Source organism: Sphaerodactylus townsendi, linkage group LG03 (assembly GCF_021028975.2).
Source record: "Sphaerodactylus townsendi isolate TG3544 linkage group LG03, MPM_Stown_v2.3, whole genome shotgun sequence".
Taxonomy (NCBI): Eukaryota; Metazoa; Chordata; class Lepidosauria; order Squamata; family Sphaerodactylidae; genus Sphaerodactylus; species Sphaerodactylus townsendi.
Genome location: NC_059427.1, coordinates 130,438,701 through 130,455,689, shown reverse-complemented (window position 1 = coordinate 130,455,689; position 16,989 = coordinate 130,438,701). Strand labels below are relative to the sequence as shown.

The 16,989-nt window shown below is 47.9% G+C and overlaps 1 protein-coding gene across 3 annotated transcripts in view; it reads right to left on the bottom strand.

Annotated features, from left to right (window-relative positions):
- Positions 1–16,989, bottom strand: part of SDK2 (sidekick cell adhesion molecule 2) — a 409,110-nt gene that overhangs the window by 90,654 nt on the left and 301,467 nt on the right. For all 3 annotated transcript variants that reach the window (XM_048488576.1, XM_048488577.1, XM_048488578.1), the window contains exons 3-4: positions 15,820–15,926; positions 1,087–1,234 (exon numbers count right to left, since the gene is read on the bottom strand). In XM_048488576.1, coding sequence (XP_048344533.1) covers positions 1,087–1,234; positions 15,820–15,926 — 255 coding nt within the window. The remainder of the gene's footprint in view (positions 1–1,086; positions 1,235–15,819; positions 15,927–16,989) is intronic.

Here is a 16,989-nt window from a genome sequence, read left to right as displayed (position 1 = left end):
GGGGCTTGGGGAGGCATGGCCACGCCCCCAGGGGCAGGTGGGGGCCTGACCCCATCCCCTGAACCCCCCCATAAAAAAATCTATACCTACATGCCTGGTAAAGGCACTGCTATGCCTATGGTTTCACTTCCCCACAATCATGACAGGATGGCTTGTTGTGTGTTATTCCAAAGAAAGGAAGGGGTGGGCATCTGAGTCTATTATGCTAAGCCATTTTTTCAAACTCTCGGCAGGCTGTGGTGCTCCCTCTTCTCCAGGACTAATGGTTGTCCTTGGGCTATCTTGCTAGATTTTGCCAGAAAGCCTCCCCAGACCTCTGAACGGGAAGGGAAGAGGGCTGCATCACCTGGTCTTCTTCCTCAGGAAACAGTTTGCACAGCCTGGAGCTGTGCCTGTCCTCCTTTCTTGCTTTCATACAGGAGTCCTTTTAAAAGGCTGTCTAGTCCCATCCTTCACTGCCACCCACTAATCCCCACCTCCCTAGTCATACCTGGCCTATTCCTAGAGTGTGGGTGATTGCTCTCTCCTCCTCCTTTCTCCTACAAGTCTGACAGCTGTAGGCACCTCTCCAATTGATTCTAAGGGTAGGCTGGGATAGGCTGTTGATCCTCTGGGCCTGCCTCTGTTTTTCCTAGCCCACTTTCCCCTAGGCCTCAATGCCTGTCCCAGCTGGGTCCTGCCCTGGCTTCTTTGGTGATTTCTGGTGCTGGTGCCACATTGGGGCTGCCCTGAGGCTGGGCTTTCTCTGGCACTCGCTGCAGATCCAGCCTTACCAGTAAGGGTGTCTTGGAATACAGAGCCATTCCTGGACACACATCTTGCATATCCACAATGACCGTACCACTTGACATTCATGCCTCACACCACACAAGGAACTCTTCCAGACTCGTCCAAACTGTGTGGAGGGTTTTCCTCCCGATAGGCAGGAGCACCTTGACTTTGTGCTCCAGAATATTCCCAAGTTTTGGGCATTCTGTAAAAAAAAATCACTATAAATGGAACAACCACCTAGATTTAGGTTGGTCAGTGCCAACAGCCTTCCCACTGTGAAAGTCGTTTTTGTGATGGCCATGGTTTTTTACTCACATGCGACTGCTGGGGGGAATTTTGCGTCCATCACGGAACCACGTGACCTGGGGGCGAGGGAAGCTGGCAATTCGGGGAGCACGGATAACGGCAGCTTCTCCGTGTGAGACGCTCTGCTGCTTCTCACTCCCTTCAAAGCTCCCCATATCTGCAAAAGAAACAACAGTCAGTGTGATATCTCGAGGTGCTCAGCCTAAAAGCAGTTTCAGGTATACTCTTGCTTTTCCTGTTCTAGTCCTACAGCATATATACATGCTATGTATTTTGGCAGAGGCATCGTAGGAGCTTAGAAGTAGTGGAAAACTGCATTTGCCAGACCCTTTTAGCTAAAGATATAAGCCCTACTCAGGCGTCTGAAAATGCTATTTCTTCCACTGCTTCCACATGACATATTCTTCCTGTCCCCAGTGCATCTTTTACCTTTTAGCACAATATATATGTATACGGAGTTCCTGCACAAGCAAGCTAGGGTAGGAAGCTGGTGTCTTGTAATAATGGACTAGGATATTTGAGTTCAAATCCACACTCTTGACGTAGAAGCTTGCTGGGTTCCCCTGGGCCTCTCTCTCTCAAGCTTAGTTACGCCATAGATTTTTTTTTGTGAGGATGGAGGGGAGGGGAGGAGACCTATAGATGCTGCTCAAGTCTACCTCACAGAACTTTGTGATGATAAATGGAGTATTGTCATCCGAGGCTCCTTGGAAGATGGTTGAGAACAAGGCCCAGTCTAGTTCTCTACTGGCCATATCATTTGTAGTTGCCATGAGTTGCTCACTGTTTTTATTATTATTATTATTATTATTATTATTATTATTATTATTATTATTATTATTATTATTATTATTATTATTATTATTATTTATTAAACTTGCTATACCGCCCTATCCCCGGAGGGCTCAGGGCGGTGAACAACATAAAGTCATACAAAAAACATAAAAATCTTAAAACAGGTACATTCTACAATAGGGCCCGCGAGACCCATATACCACCCTCTTCCAAAATGAGGAGGGGTCCCAATGATGTTAGGGGACCCTACTAGCAGAGGCGGGGCATTATCAGTGACTGGACTCTCCGAAGGCCCGGTGGAATAATTCGGTTTTACAGGCCCTGCGGAACTCTCCAAGGTCCCTTGCAGGGCCAGAATAGCTTGATGGTAATGTGTTCCACCAGGCTGGTGCCAGGGCTGTAAAGGCCCTGGCCCATGTGGAGAGCCAGCAGCGTCATCGAGGGAGCCAGGGATCTCCAGTAGATTCAGCCTCTGCTGATCGCAGAGGACGAGCCGGGACATATGGGGTAATGCGGTCCGAAGGTACGAGGGGTCCCGGGCCGTGTAAGGCCTTAAAGGTCAACACCCACACCTTGAACACGATTCGGAATTCGATGGAGTAACCAATGCAGGCGGCGCAACACAGGGGAGATGTGTTCACGAAGGCACCCCCTGTGAGCAACCGAGACGCCCGCATGTTGGACCAATTTCAGTTTCGGATCAGGCGCAAGGGAAGGCCAGCGTAGAAGCGGTTACAATAGTCCAGTCTGGAGGTGACCGTTGCATGGATCACAGTGGCTAGGTCAGTGTTGGAGAGAAAGGGGCCAGCCGGCGGGCCTGTCGAAGAGGGAAAGACGCACCCCGGGTTATATGGGCCGCCTGGGTCTCCATGGAAAGAGGCGGATCCAGGTGGACCCCAGGCTGCGAACGGAGGGTCGGTGCCAATATGGCCCCCTCCCACACCGGCGGCTGGAAATCCCCAATCTCACCCCCACGACCAAGCCAAAGGATCTCCGTCTTCGATGGGTTAAGTTTTAACCTGCTCTGTTGTAGCCAACCAGCGACCGCCTCCAAACATTGCTGTAGAGCTGCAGGGGCGGCGGCAGCTCCCCCCTCCATCAACAGAATGAGCTGAGTGTCATCAGCGTACTGATGGCAGATCAGCCCAAAGCTCCGTACCAGCTGAGCAAGTGGTCGAATATAGATGTTAAATAACAATGGGGACAGCAATGCCCCCTGAAGCACACTGCAATGAAGCGGGCACCTCCAGGAAGCTTTGTCCCCACACCACACTTGCTGACTACGCCCCCGGAGGAACGAGGCAATCCACTGAAGGACAGTGCCCCGAACCCCGGAAGCGGCCAGGCGGTGGAGTCAAAGGTCGTGATGATCGACCATATCAAAGCGCTGCAGTGAGATCTAACAACACCAGCAGCGCCGATCCGCCGGTCTAGCTGCATAATGGAGCTCTGTGACAGCGAGGGAGAACTGTCTCCGATCCCATGCCCAGCCACTTGGGAAGCCGGACTGGAAGGGATCGAAGGCCGATGTGTCATCCAGAAAGCCCTGTAGCTGCTCCAACACCACTCTCTCAATTACCTTCCCAGAAGCGAGAAAGATTCGAGGCGGGCGGTAATTGGCCAGATCAGGATCTAAGGATGGTCTTTTCAAGAGCGGGCGGACCACCGCCTCCTTCAACCCATCTGGAAAGACTCCTTGCTCAAGGGAGTCATTGATGATCTTTAACAGATGGGGTCGTAGCTCCTCCCGGCACGATTTAATCAGCCAGGAAGGGCACGGATCCAGAGGACAGGTAGTAGGTCTAACAGCAGCCAGGGCCCTGTCAACAGCGGCTTCAGAGAGCAGGGAAAACTGGGCCAAACTAGGGCCTGAAGACGGCAAGGGAGCCTCCAGTTCGCTCATTGTAGTTAAGGTGGCCGGAAGGTCCTGGAGGAGCGACACGACTTTATCTGCGAAAAAGCTCATAAAAGCCTCACAGCTAACAACCAATCCGTGATTTGTAGAACCCTCTGATAAAGAGGTCAAAGATCGAATTAACCTGAATAATTGTGCCGGGCGAGAGCTAGCAGATGCGAGAGAGGAGGAGAAGAAGGCCCTCTTCGCCTCCTTCGTCGCCATCTCATAGGCTTTCATAAATGTCCTATAAGATGTTCGCGCAGCTTCGCCACGAGATTTCCTCCACACTCGCTCTAGACGTCTGAGCACCCGTTTCATGTGGCGAAGCTCCTCCGTATACCACGGAGCCTGCCTTGAGCGGGGGCGCAGAGGACGCTGGGGAGCAACAGTCTCGATGGCATCGGAGAGGCGAGAGTTCCAATCCTCCACCTGCTCATCGAGTGTGCCGGCAGGTTCAGGGTCCCGCAGAGCATTCAGGAAACCAATTGGATCCATAAGTCTCCGCGGGCGGGCAAAAATCGGCCAGTCGCCTAGACAGGGGTAGCGTGGCATGTCCAGCCGCAGCTTCAGGGCATAGTGGTCGGACCATGGCACTCTGTCTGTAGAGGATACGTCCAGGTTACCCCCCGACCCAAAGACCAAATCCAGCGTGTGACCGGCCTCATGCGTGGGGCCAGAATTTATTAAGGAGAGGCCCAGTGTCGCCATGGATGACACCAGGTCCGCAACCGCATACAAGAAGGCGGTGTCGACATGGACGTTGAGATCACCCAAGACCATAAGTCTGGGAAACCATAGCGCCAGTCGGCCACCACCTCCAGCAACCGCAGAAGGCCGTCCCTCGGTGCGCTAGGCGACCGGTACACCAGAAAGATAGCCAACCTCTCCGTGGCCAACCACTCTAGGCCGACACACTCCATGCCAGTGATCTCCGGGACGGGGACTGCCCTGAAGGAGATGGAATTACGGATGAACATTGCCATGCCTCGGCCCTGGGTTGAGACTGGTGGAGGCACGCGAAACCTGGTGGTGTGACCTCGTTCAGAGCAACGGTCTCACCTTCACGGACCCAGGTTTCGGTGACACAAGCCAGGTCCACTTGCAGATCTCCGAGAAAATCCTGGAGAACTGCGGTCTTATTGTTTATGGACCTGGCATTGATCAACACCAGGGACGAAGCAGAGTATCCCTGAACCTGTCCATCCTCGTTCCTAGGGATAGGTCGGAGGTCAGAAAGCGAGCGAGCATATCCATTTCTCGCCCGCTGTCTATCATATGGCCGCCGCCTACCACTGTATTTACCCCGTCCCATTAAAACTGGGATCCTCAGCCCCAACCCTGGTGCCCCCTTCTCCCCCCCCATCCTCCTCCATTATCTAATCGAAGCCTAGTAGACTCCTCCACTACAAGTGGACTCAGTCTTACTACAATATTAATACAATATTACAATATAAACTGACTAAAAACTAAAAAATCATCCTAAGCTTTACAAAATACTAACATTAACACCCTCTTATTCTAAGCTAGTCTACTACAGTTATAAACCAGCTAAATACTAATAGTAACGATAGCGGCCGCATAGGATTACAGGTAGCAAGTGCAGGTGACAATACAGCAACAGAGCCGATAGAATGTCTGTGCTGCCGCTATATAGTTGCCCAGAGCTCTCACCAGTGGGCTACAGCTGGTATCCGTATAGCGGCCACACCACAGAGTAGTACAAGTAGGAGGGTTAATTGTCTCAGGGGCGACGTCATCGTCCACGTCATCATCCACGGGGGGGGGGGGCAGGAGAGGGCACTAGATCAGAATCATAGCCCAAAATGGGAGCTGCTGCCACCAGTTCCCAGATCTGTAGCTCAATTAATGAGATAGCTGATGAAATGTTCCTGCCAATAGTTATCCCTGGCAGGTCTGGGCTCAGATGCTCATTGATTAAAATAAATGTCCCCAAGCATAGTCTGTCTGGCTCTCTCACTGCCGTCTCCGATCGCAAAACTCCCGGCTCCACCACTGTAGATTCAGCTGGATTTCGGGCGAAACCAGGGAGTGGGGGGGTGTCGTCTGCCACCGACCTCAACCCCCTGCCCAGTTGGAATGTCCCGGTTTCCTCCGCCTCTTCTCCAGATCATAGGGAACTCGGCGTTTGTTTACAGAGCTGCTGACTCATCCCCCCGGGGTGCAACCAGGTCTCCGCTCGTATATGGGGGTGGGGGGAAGGACCTCTGCCACTGGTCCTAACCCCGTTTCCACTGGATCATCCAGATGATGTGGTGGTCAGCCCATTACATTCCAGTATTTTCAGTGTTGCTTGATTGTGTTAAAACCTCATTTCTGACACTCCCCATCCAGTGGTGGGATCCAAAAATTTTAATAACAGGTTCCGATGGTGGTGGGATTTAAACAGTGGTGCCGCGGCACACATGCACCTCCAGTCCCTATTGGGCAGGGAGGCTGCTTTAGTAACCCATTCTCGGCACTCAGAAAAAATTAGTAACCACTTCTAGAGAAGTGGTGAGAACTGGTTGGATCCCACCTCTGTCCCCACCCCAATCCCACGTACAACTGTTAAATATAATTGCAGAGCCACACTGCCCCCTATGGACAGTTAAGGAATTACAAATGCTTCCTAGGACTTATTTTTTCTTTGTCTCTTCCTTTCTTCACCTTCCCGTCTGATTAATTACTTCCTATTTTCTTGGAAATGGCTCTCTGCTGGCAATCATGAATAAATGCTTGATTATCATCTCTGGAGGGTGGGACAAGAGGGTTTAAGAACTGTTTTGTATTTTACATTGCACAGCAAGCCAAGCCACTGGTAGTTGTTTTCGTCATTTTCTTATGATCATGATAGCGTTACAATGATAATAAACAATACAGTTTGTAAAAGTATGAGCAGTGACTTTGGCCTACGACAACCCCCCCCCAAGTAATTAAGTCTCCCCTCCCTCAACAAGAACTGATAATCAAGCATTTGTTCATGAATGCAGAGAACAAAAGGGCAAGCCCAGACAGAAATGAAGTAATTAATTAGTCTGAAAACAATGCAAGGGAAGGAAAATTGCTGGAGAAGCGAAACCTTTTCTGAAGGGGGTGTACATGTAGTTAGCTCTTGTTTTTGTGGGGATTGATTTTTATAGGGGACATAGTACTTTATTAAATACTATGGGGAATCCTTAATTTCAATGCCAATTGTAACTGAGCAACCCAAAAGACTCCTAGTGTGGATCCTGCCCTGCTGAGAGATTAACAAATAACAAGCCTTTTAAGAGACGATTACTAGGCCTGGGGTAGTAGGACGTAGTCTTGCCAACCTCCAAGTGGGAGATCTGGAATTACCACTGGTCTCCAGCCTACTGGGATCAGTTCTCTAGGAGGAAATGGCTGCTTTGGGGGATAGACTGTATGGCATTATACCCCACTGATGTCCCTCCCTGCCCCAAATCCCACCTTCCCCAGACTCCACCCCCAAAATGTCCATGAATCTCCTGGAGTTGACAGGTCTAGTAAGACCTCGAAATACAGGAATAGACCATTTCTGGTCTCCCAAACTGAATGCATCTACTCGCTTAGGTATCACACTGCCATGGGCTTGCACCACCTGGACGGCTGTCAAACAGCTGGCAGGCCACAATACAGATCAGGTGGGCTACATTTGGGTTGATGGTCACTAGTTGTGCAGCTCTGTCTTACTGTTTTGGAAAGGGGCAGTTAAAATGTCAGTAGCTGGCACTGGCTGAAGGATCTCTGCCCACTTACATTCAGAGGTGGAAAAATTCCCAAATTCTGAGTCACCATGGCATCTAGAAATCTGACCGCCTTTCTCTCATTTTGTCTTGGTTGAACTGTGAAAGCTGCTTCACACAATACATTTTGAGCGTGGTAATGGACTGCCAAGTACAAAATGTGTGTATGTCGTTCAATTATGAACAGGGGCATATCTAGGGGAGGCAAGAGGGGGCAGATGACCCAGGCACCATTTGCCTGGGTCATGAAGGACTGCATTTTGGTCACCCATCCCACTCACCCCCGCCCTCGCCTCTCCCCTCCTTGCAGGCCAGGCCAGTGTGCCCTCCCTGGCCTTGTTTCCACTCCCAGTGTGTGTGTGCTGCTGGCCTCAGTGCTGTTTACATGGAGGAAAGTAAGGTGAATTTGAAAGAAACTGTGCCTTTAAAACTCACCTTACTTTCCTCTGTCTGAGTGGTGCTGAGGCCAGCAAGACAGTGGAGTCAGAGACAAGGCCAAGGAAAAAGGACTGCGCCATCCTCCCTAGTCTTGTCCCAGCCCCGTCTCATGATGGCCTCCCTCGGATGGAGGGAGGAAAGTTAGTTCCAATTTAAAAGAACAGTTCCTTTAAAATGCAGCTAACTTTCCTCTGTCCCTCTAAGTGGCGCAAAGGCCAGCAACACCTTGGGAGTGGAGACGAGGCCAGGGAAGGAGTGTGCCCTCCCTGGCCTTGTCCCTGCCCTCAGTGTGTTGCCAGCCTCGAGCCCTTGGCTTGAAGAAAGCCTGGTTTGTAGTGGGTTTTTTGCAGGGAGGCAGGGGGGAATTTGGCGAGGGGGCGCAGTGGGGGAGTTTGGCTGGGGTGGAATGGGGGTTGACGTGGCACCTGGGGCAAACCCAGGCACCATTTGATAAAGGTACACCACTGGATATGAAAGGGCATGAGAACAGTTCACTCCTTCTATCTGAGGCGGTCGCCCTCTTCCACCAAGTGTGCAGCTTCGGGAGGGATGCACATGGAATGGTGAGAGAGGTAAGGGACACCTGCCAAGCCAGCTAGATCAGCCAAATCAACCCTGATCAATGCGGTGACAGATTTTGCAGCCAGATCGCTCTCAGGCATATGTGTGTACAAACCGTCATTTCCTCCTTATGAAGAAAAGGCCTTGTCCATTCCAGGTTACAGTTGTGTGTATTTCGAAAAGCAGCAGTTTATACACGAGAGCACCTTTTCCAAATGTACTGAGCCAAATGTACTAAGAAATCCATACTTCATGTATCAAGTGAACAACATGAAATTAGCATCCGTCTAACCCTTCAGTGGAGTTTTTTCTATAACAGAACATATCTTTCATAGCAAAGGTGGCATGAATGAATGGTTCAAATACTTTAAAGCGGCAATGACCTGTGGGAAAATCCAGCTGACTTGCTCTTCCCCACTGAATGCTGCAACCTACAGATCCATCTGTGTAACGCCCCCTCCTCCCACATCCATACCCACTCCCTTACCCTTAAAATTGCCAGACACTCCTGTAATATGCATATCTCATATTTAGATCTCTTTTCTCTCATTAAACTTTTGACCACCAACCCTGATGCTAGTGAGATGAAGGCTAGTGGCTCCCTGTGGTGCAGCTGTTTTTGTGTGTGAGGGGAATTTATAGCATCTTTAATAATAATAGTACTAATGACAAAGGGGGGGTTGTGGGGAGACATTTTATTGACTTGCTTTAATTGCTGTAATTAAAAATGTGTAAAGAATCTCTTTTTAACGACTTGGCCATTAACGTTAGCACAGCTGCCTGATTAATTTCCCATTAACTGCTTGATTTGCCACCATCCTTGAGGGGGGACCTCATGGGGGGGGAGATGAAGAGGGCCAAATGAGATGGGAGAGTCTGGATCTGCAGATTTGGTCTGTGGGTTTGGATATGTCACAGGAGGGTATTGGTTAAGCTGAGGTAAATTTTCATCAGGCTGGGAAACTGGTGTGGGCCCTGCATGTTTGGTTAGTGTACCGATGTTTTCACACTGGATGTACAACTTGATTTACAAACTGATAATTAGAGGGATGTTCAGAGATTTAATTCTTCCAGTTTTTTGGATAGTGATTATCTCCTCTTCCCAAAATTTTTTTTGGGGGGGGGGGGTAATTTCTCTTTCTGACAGAAAGGCAGAGAGTCATGAAAACTGGTATACTAAATCTTGCATCTTCACAGTACTTTTTTAGACCGTGAGCAACAAGGTGCTCTTTCACCGCACCCCCGCCTGGCCTTTCCAGTGGCTGTCTGGATTTTAATTTTCTCTCACTGCTTTGGCTCATAGATCTTCATTCCCAAGAATGCTGATGAGGCACCAAGACCACTTAGGAGGATGCTTGATGGAAATCGCTTCTAACAAGGAACACCGGAGAGAGGTTAAGTCCCCATAGTTGGAGATTTCTGCCTTAGGGCTTCCAGTATCTGTAATTTCATTATGAATTTTGTCACTAGGGTAGACAATTCCTTAAAAACTAAAACTGCAAAACTCACGAGGACTTTTTTTAAAGCAACATTTAGCCCCACAGCTGCACAGAAATGGCTAAGTACACAATTCAAAAATACACACGTTGCTCTCTGGCTGTGTCCAGTCTTATATATTGATCTTACATATAATTAAACAACTTAACACTTCTATTTGTATTTACATTTCCTTATTTCTCTGACAAAGTTCTTAAAGATACAGCATAAGTCTTCCAACTCTTATAACTAAACATAAATAATCACTTAGTCCATTCAATTCTTTGTTCAGAAACAAAGCTTCAGTTCCCTATAGTCCATATTCCAATTCTGTAGGTTCTTCATAAAAACGTCTCACGCGTATAGAACGTTTTTCGTGCGTCTTCCTCAGTATGTCAGTATGTTGGAAGTTGATTGAACATACTGAAATACTGAGGAAGACGCACGAAAAACATTCTATACGCGCGAGACATTTTTATGTAGAACCTACAGAATTGGAATATGGACTATATGGAACTGAAGCTTTGTTTCTGAACAAAGAATTGAATGGACTAAGTGATTATTTATGTTTAGTTGGAAGACTTATGCTGTATCTTTAAGAACTTTGTCAGAGAAATAAGGAAATATAAATACAAATAGAAGTGTTAAGTTGTTTAATTATATGTAAGATCAATATATAACACAGGACACAGCCAGAGTGCAACGTGTGTATTTTTGAGTTTATTTAGGCTAATGTTGACATTGCACTCTTAAAGATAGTGGTAAGTACACAATTCACCATGCAAAGACAGATCCTGCTGATTTCTTTACATCTTGGTCTTAGAGCAGCTGCTCAAAGGATTGTGGTGGTATAATAAGTGGACTTCAGCTAAGCCACTTAAATAACAAAGCCATCATAGGTGTCAAACTCAGGCCCTCCAGGTGTTCATGGACAATGATTCCCATCAGCCCATGCCAGCAGGGCCAACTGGCCATGTTAGTAAAGGCTGCTGGGAATTGTAGTCCATGAATCTCTGGAGGGCCTGAGTTTGACACCTATGCGAGATGATATAGAGCCCCATCCATCAATGTTGGAAGCCAGCATAGTGCAGGGGTCAAAGTGGTGAACTAGGACCTGGAAGACGCAAGTCTGAAGCCCAGCTCTTGCATGGGAGCCTGTTGGGTCAGCTTGGATCCATTCCACTCTCTCAGTTCAGCCGACCTCAAACAGTTGTTTCCGTCAGGATAAAACAGAGGAATGCAGAACAATGTTACAAATTGTTTTGGATCCCTGTTAGGGAGAAAAAGCAGGCCATAAACATCTAAAATAAAAATTTAAAAAAATGAAAGGCTGCTGCTCCAAATGAAACAGGTCTATTGCTTCGTTTAAAAACAAACGAGCAGCAAAATCTCCAGACTTCTTTGAAGTTGCCTCTTCCGGCCTCGGAAACTCGACTCAGAACAGGGTCCATCTCGGAAGCTGCAGGCAAAGTATACCAAGGGGCAACATCAAAGAGAGAAAAACAAGGAAGGCAAGCGGGGAGTAACGGCAAACTGGAGAGGGAGGGAGGAGCAGCCCTGTCTGTTGTAGTTCAGCCCTGAGACCCGCAACAGAACCCCAAGCAGTTCTTCCACCAGTCCCGTTGCTCTCTTGCTCCTAATCCCCCACCAGCTTGTGGCTCTCCTGTGAAGCATTGCTTTCATTAGGATTAATTGCACGGCATTTCCCTTTCCAGGGCAGCACTTCTGTTCTGCAGCCAAGCGCCCGTGCGTGACAGCACAGAAAACCTCAGAGGTGCCTGTCAACCTTGCCTTAAACCTGAATGAACCGTCCTTCCCTGCTGCTGCCTTCCTCTGCCTGGTGGTCACGGCTGCTTTCCCTGCTTTCTTTTTCTGCTCTTGGCTCAGCAAGTTTTCCTCTCCTTCCCTGGGCCTTTGAAGTCCTCACAGCATGTTCTGAATCTGACACGCAGAACCTGTCATCCCTGGCCCTTTGCAGAACGGTATCTGTTTCCCTTCTAAGCCCTGATGTTAACCTTGAAAACCTCAGGGAACCTTGGAAGACGAATAAGGTAGGAAGATAAGAGAAATAAAGGATGGCTTGACATCTTATTAGGGGTAGAGATTCCCTCACAACCAGTAGGGAGACAGTGAGGTTGAAATTTCTCCTGGGGTAAAAAGTCACCACAGGGCGGCATCTCTATGCCACAGAACTACATATAGTAAATAGCCTCTGGGCACTGTATCACATGGCAGCACACCAATGGGAACTGTGTTGTGAAGTGGGAGAACTGCATTCATATCCACAGTTTGTGATGAAACTTGTTCAGTAACTTGGAATGGTTGCACTCTCTCGGCCTAACTTAGAAGAAGAAGAGGAGTTTGGATTTATATCCCCCCTTTCTCTCCTGTAGGAGACTCGAAGGGGCTTACAATCTCCTTTACCTTCCCCCCTCACAACAAACACCCTGTGAGGTGGGTGGGGCTGAGAGAGCTCCGAGAAGCTGTGACTAGCCCAAGGTCACCCAGCTGGCATGTGTTGGAGTGCACAGGCTAATCTGAATTCCCCAGATAAGCCTCCACAGCTCAAGCGGCAGAGCGGGGAATCAAACCCTGTTCCTCCAGATTAGAATGCACCTGCTCTTAACCACTACACCACTGCTGCTCCTTACAAGGTTGTTATAAGAATAAAGAGGGGGAGTGGAGAACTTACCTCACAAGGTTGTTATAAGAATAAAGAGGGGGACTGGAGAACAGGGTATGCTGCTCTGAGCAACTTGGAGGAAGGGTGGTATAAAAATGGACTAGGTGGATTCTAGGGCTACATAGCGAAATGCCTTCTGGTTAGCAGAACACTACTTAGCAAAGGATCCACAGGGTCAAAAGAAGAGCTATAGCAGAGGAGAAAGTGTTTGTGTAGGTCATTGCTAAGCTACTTATCCATCTCTAGGGCACCACACAGTTGATGGAGTTCTTACAGGGAATGCTGGGGTATGATTTGGTATGATTTTTCAAGGCACTTTTTATATTTTTAAGCGCAACAGCATATGGAACCCATATTAGTTAAATCCTGTTAAGAAATTCCACATATGCGTTCTTGCCTTGTAAATGTAACATGCCTCAGTGAACCATATGGATTCTAAAAAAAAAGTCAGAAATATCATACATGATTGAAATCAGGCGACCCTTCAAAGAGGACACATACAAATGCCTATTTAAATGCCACTTCTAGAACATTCCACACACATGGACATCCTCAAGCAAAACCCATAGCCAGAATTCTAGTGCAGACAAGCTTAAGATGTCTGCTGTAGGGAAACATGTCAAAATAGACTTACTAAGTGTTACTAGATTCGAGGCATTTTCTTCAAGCTTCTTCTTCCCACTGGCTCTTATTCCCACAGAACAGCTTCCTCCTAGACACACACCCACTAGCAGTGCTGAGGCATGAGGTACCCAGCTAAGTGCCCAAGGAGCCAGCCAACCGATCCAGATTCTTCCGAAGCCGAATGTTTGTCATTCACGTTCAGGCCTCCTCCCTCCCACACGTGTCAGAGAGCCCAGGGCTGATTTATATGGGCAGTGTGTCCCTGCGTCAAGCAATGGTGCCGTAATTGTTATAAACGTTGTTTGCTTTCCTTGCTTTCCAGAGGGTGATGCTGAGGAGGATGGCTGGCTTTGTTTAAAGCCATCTTAGGGATTTAACACCAAGGGGTGTTAAACGGCCTTCTCAGGCTAGCTTTTCTCATGCACAGTTCTGTTAATGCTCCTCTTCCTACCCAGAGATCAGCTACCCTAATACGGGGGAAGGGGGTGGCTTCATGCCCCCCCCCCATCACAGCAGCCAAATCATCCTAGAGCTGTCTTTCATGGTATAGAATATTAGCATCCACATGAAAACAGAACATTTCTGGTTTGGGTTGCCATGAAAAGGAGTTTGAACATATGAATGATGTCACAGTCTTTGAAAACAAAAATAATAAATAAAAACCAGAGGGCCTTTCAATGCAATCTTCTAAACCTGGACGGAGTGGATATTGCTTATGAGCTGCGAGGTTCTGTGATTTGGCACCGCTACAAAAGGTCAGTTGATTGTTGCCGGAGGATTAATAAAGGGTGATAAAATTGGAAGGTGACTCCTCATACACGGCTACAGAATTGAAACATTCTGCAGATGGCTGAATGGTGTCCTTTAGAAAGCCCTCTAATCTTGATTTGAAGAAGGTGAAAAATGCCCGGTTTGATGATGTGGTTCATCACTCACAGCATTAAAAGGCTGTGCCTTTCTTTTAATTTGCATTTCTCCACCTTCATCTTCCAGCTGTTGGTTCCAATTCCATTTTTCTCTGCTCAACTGAAGAGCCCTTTAGCACCTAACTTTTACTCGCTAAGGGCCATCCAGATCTGAGCTGCATGATGACCTTGACAGCTCGTCCCGCAACTGCACATGGAAGAAACATGTTTCTAATGAATAATCTATGATAATAATGAAGGAGGAGAGGGAAGAGGAGCCCAGCCCAGCCTGCCTAAACTATCCTTCGAATAATTGCTTCCTGAGTGTGATAGGAAAGGGGGTATTAAGCACAAGCTCAGAAAAGCAAAGATGCTCTGATAGGAGCCAAATGACACATCAGTACTTTTGTTACAGGCATTCCCTTTACCTAAGGAACCCTGATAACCGTAGTGCTATGAGAGGGGGCCAGAGGTATCTAACAAGTTCTCAGTTGCCAGGTTTCTTTGGGGAAAGCCATAACAACTGGTACAAAACTGGTACATAACAACTGGTACAAAACTCAAGTACTTCATCACCAATGTGGGTTTGTCCATGTAAAAAAAAAGGTAAAATTTCCCCTTCAGTCATGTCTGACCCTGGGGTACCACTGGCAAACAGTGATTTTATAGGCAAGCCTCTTTTGTGGGGTAGTTTGCCATTGCTTTCCCCAGCTATTCTTTACCCCCTAGCTATGAGCTAGGTACTCATTTACCGACCAAGAAATGGATGGATGGCTGAGTTGACCATGAGTCAGCTGCCATGGTTATCTGACCCACAGGGGGCTCGAACTCCTGACCATGTGAGTGGCAGTGCAAGCACTTAACCACGACACCACACGACTCCTTGTCCATGTAGATGTGCCCAAATAGTTAAAGAATTCTAACTGTGTCAATTAACAACTGACTGGGCTCCTGGGCATATTTTAAGTACACACACTCCTGCTTCTTTCTATCCCATTAAGGGCCTCTGTATGTCTTGCAAGCTAATACATGACCAACGTTTATGGAGGGGGCAATTTTGATTGGTGAAGTGGGAAAGGAGAAGGGGACGTTAATCTTTTCCCTCTCAGCCATTATTCTGCTCTAAATCGCGTCTCCCAAGCTATTCAACTCCTCTAAAACTATGGGGCCTCAGTTGCATGTTTGCCCTTGCAAATATGTGTGTGGAAACCCACACTAGGGGAAAGGCAATAAAGAGAGGCTATTATCCGGAGCAGGAAAATGCCTAGTGTTTTAAACAAGCACACGCTGATCAAAATTGCCCCCTCCCAAACCTGATTTTTTTAAACCTAAAGCAGCTGTTTGCTGTTACATCTGTATAACATATAGATAGTCCTCTGCCAAAGCCTTAAGTTGCGAACTTCCACCCCTAGAGACAATCAATCAGGTATGTCTTGCTTCTAGATGCCTTTAGAATCCTTTCTTCTGGCACATGTTGCCCGCTGGAATCATTGGCCAAGCTTCCCTTTATGACATCTCTGCTACCCTCCTTCTCACCCTTTGGACTCCTGCCATATTGTACGGACAGTTCTTGGGACATTTTGAAACCTTTTCATCACGACATGCACCATCACTTACATGCCACCTGCACTTCTGTCTGCCTTTGCAGAAGGGCTCCCATGCGATTGCGCACGATGCAGCGGTAGAAGCCGGCATGAGTTCGGTCCAGGGATGTGATCATGTACCTTGAGAAAGAGAGGTGAACACAGATGAGAAAGAGACAAAGAAAGAGAAAGGGAGATGACTATATAGATCAATGTGGTGCACAATCAATGAGGTACATAGTCACGGCAACAGTTATCTTGTACATCTCCCGATAGACTACAGTGAATTACTGTTCTCTGCACTGTGGTGACATGGCTGGCATCCACACAAGCTTTTGTTATTTACTTGCTGACAGACTGTGCAGCAACCTTTAAATTCTATTGGATGGGACAAACATTTTTTTTTTAAACCCAGTAAATTCAGTTGGGGTAGCATAGAGACAGAACAGTCAAGCAGCAGTCAAAGAAAGCAACAGGTAAGTTATGCTGACAGCAACTGGTTTTACATAGTGGAGAAACTGGTCTGTGGGATACCCTACTTTTTTATTCACTATGTTTTGGACTTTGTTTCTGCAACAGCATCCCAGGCAAAAAAAGAGATGAATGTTGGTTATGTGTCAGTTTGATCCTGAATATGTTCCTTCTGTTCCAGCCCTACAACTAGATGGTGTTAAAAACCTTCCAGGGAGTTGCCACTGTGTTGTGGGTGAAACAAATTAGCAATGCACAGACAGGTAGCATGAAGAAAGCAAAGGAGAGTCCCTGAAAATCAGAGTTCTCAGGCTGCACAGAGTTCTTCTGGCTGCACAAATAACCATGAATTCCAGATTGGTGTCAGGGTCTCTGAGTCTGCGGACAGCAGAAACTCCCGTGAAGGCAGATGGTGCTCCTTGGGAAGCTGCCATAAGTTCTGGTCAGCATTGCCATGATGCTTTTTAAGGCATATATACACTGTCACATATGTGAACACAGAGGCATGGGAGGAAAATGGCAGCCTGGGTAACACCTGCTCTGGCCACGCCCCCTCCCCTATCCCCCCTCGCTCCCCTTACCTTAGCTGGTAGGAGCCTGCCGCAGGCCACACCTCAGCCCGGCCCTGCTAGGCTGCTCTTTAGCTGGCGGAGCCTCCACCAGCCGAAGGAGCAGCCTGGCAGGGTGGGGCCAATGGGCACCTGGCAGCGGCCCAGCCAGGCTGCTCTTTTGG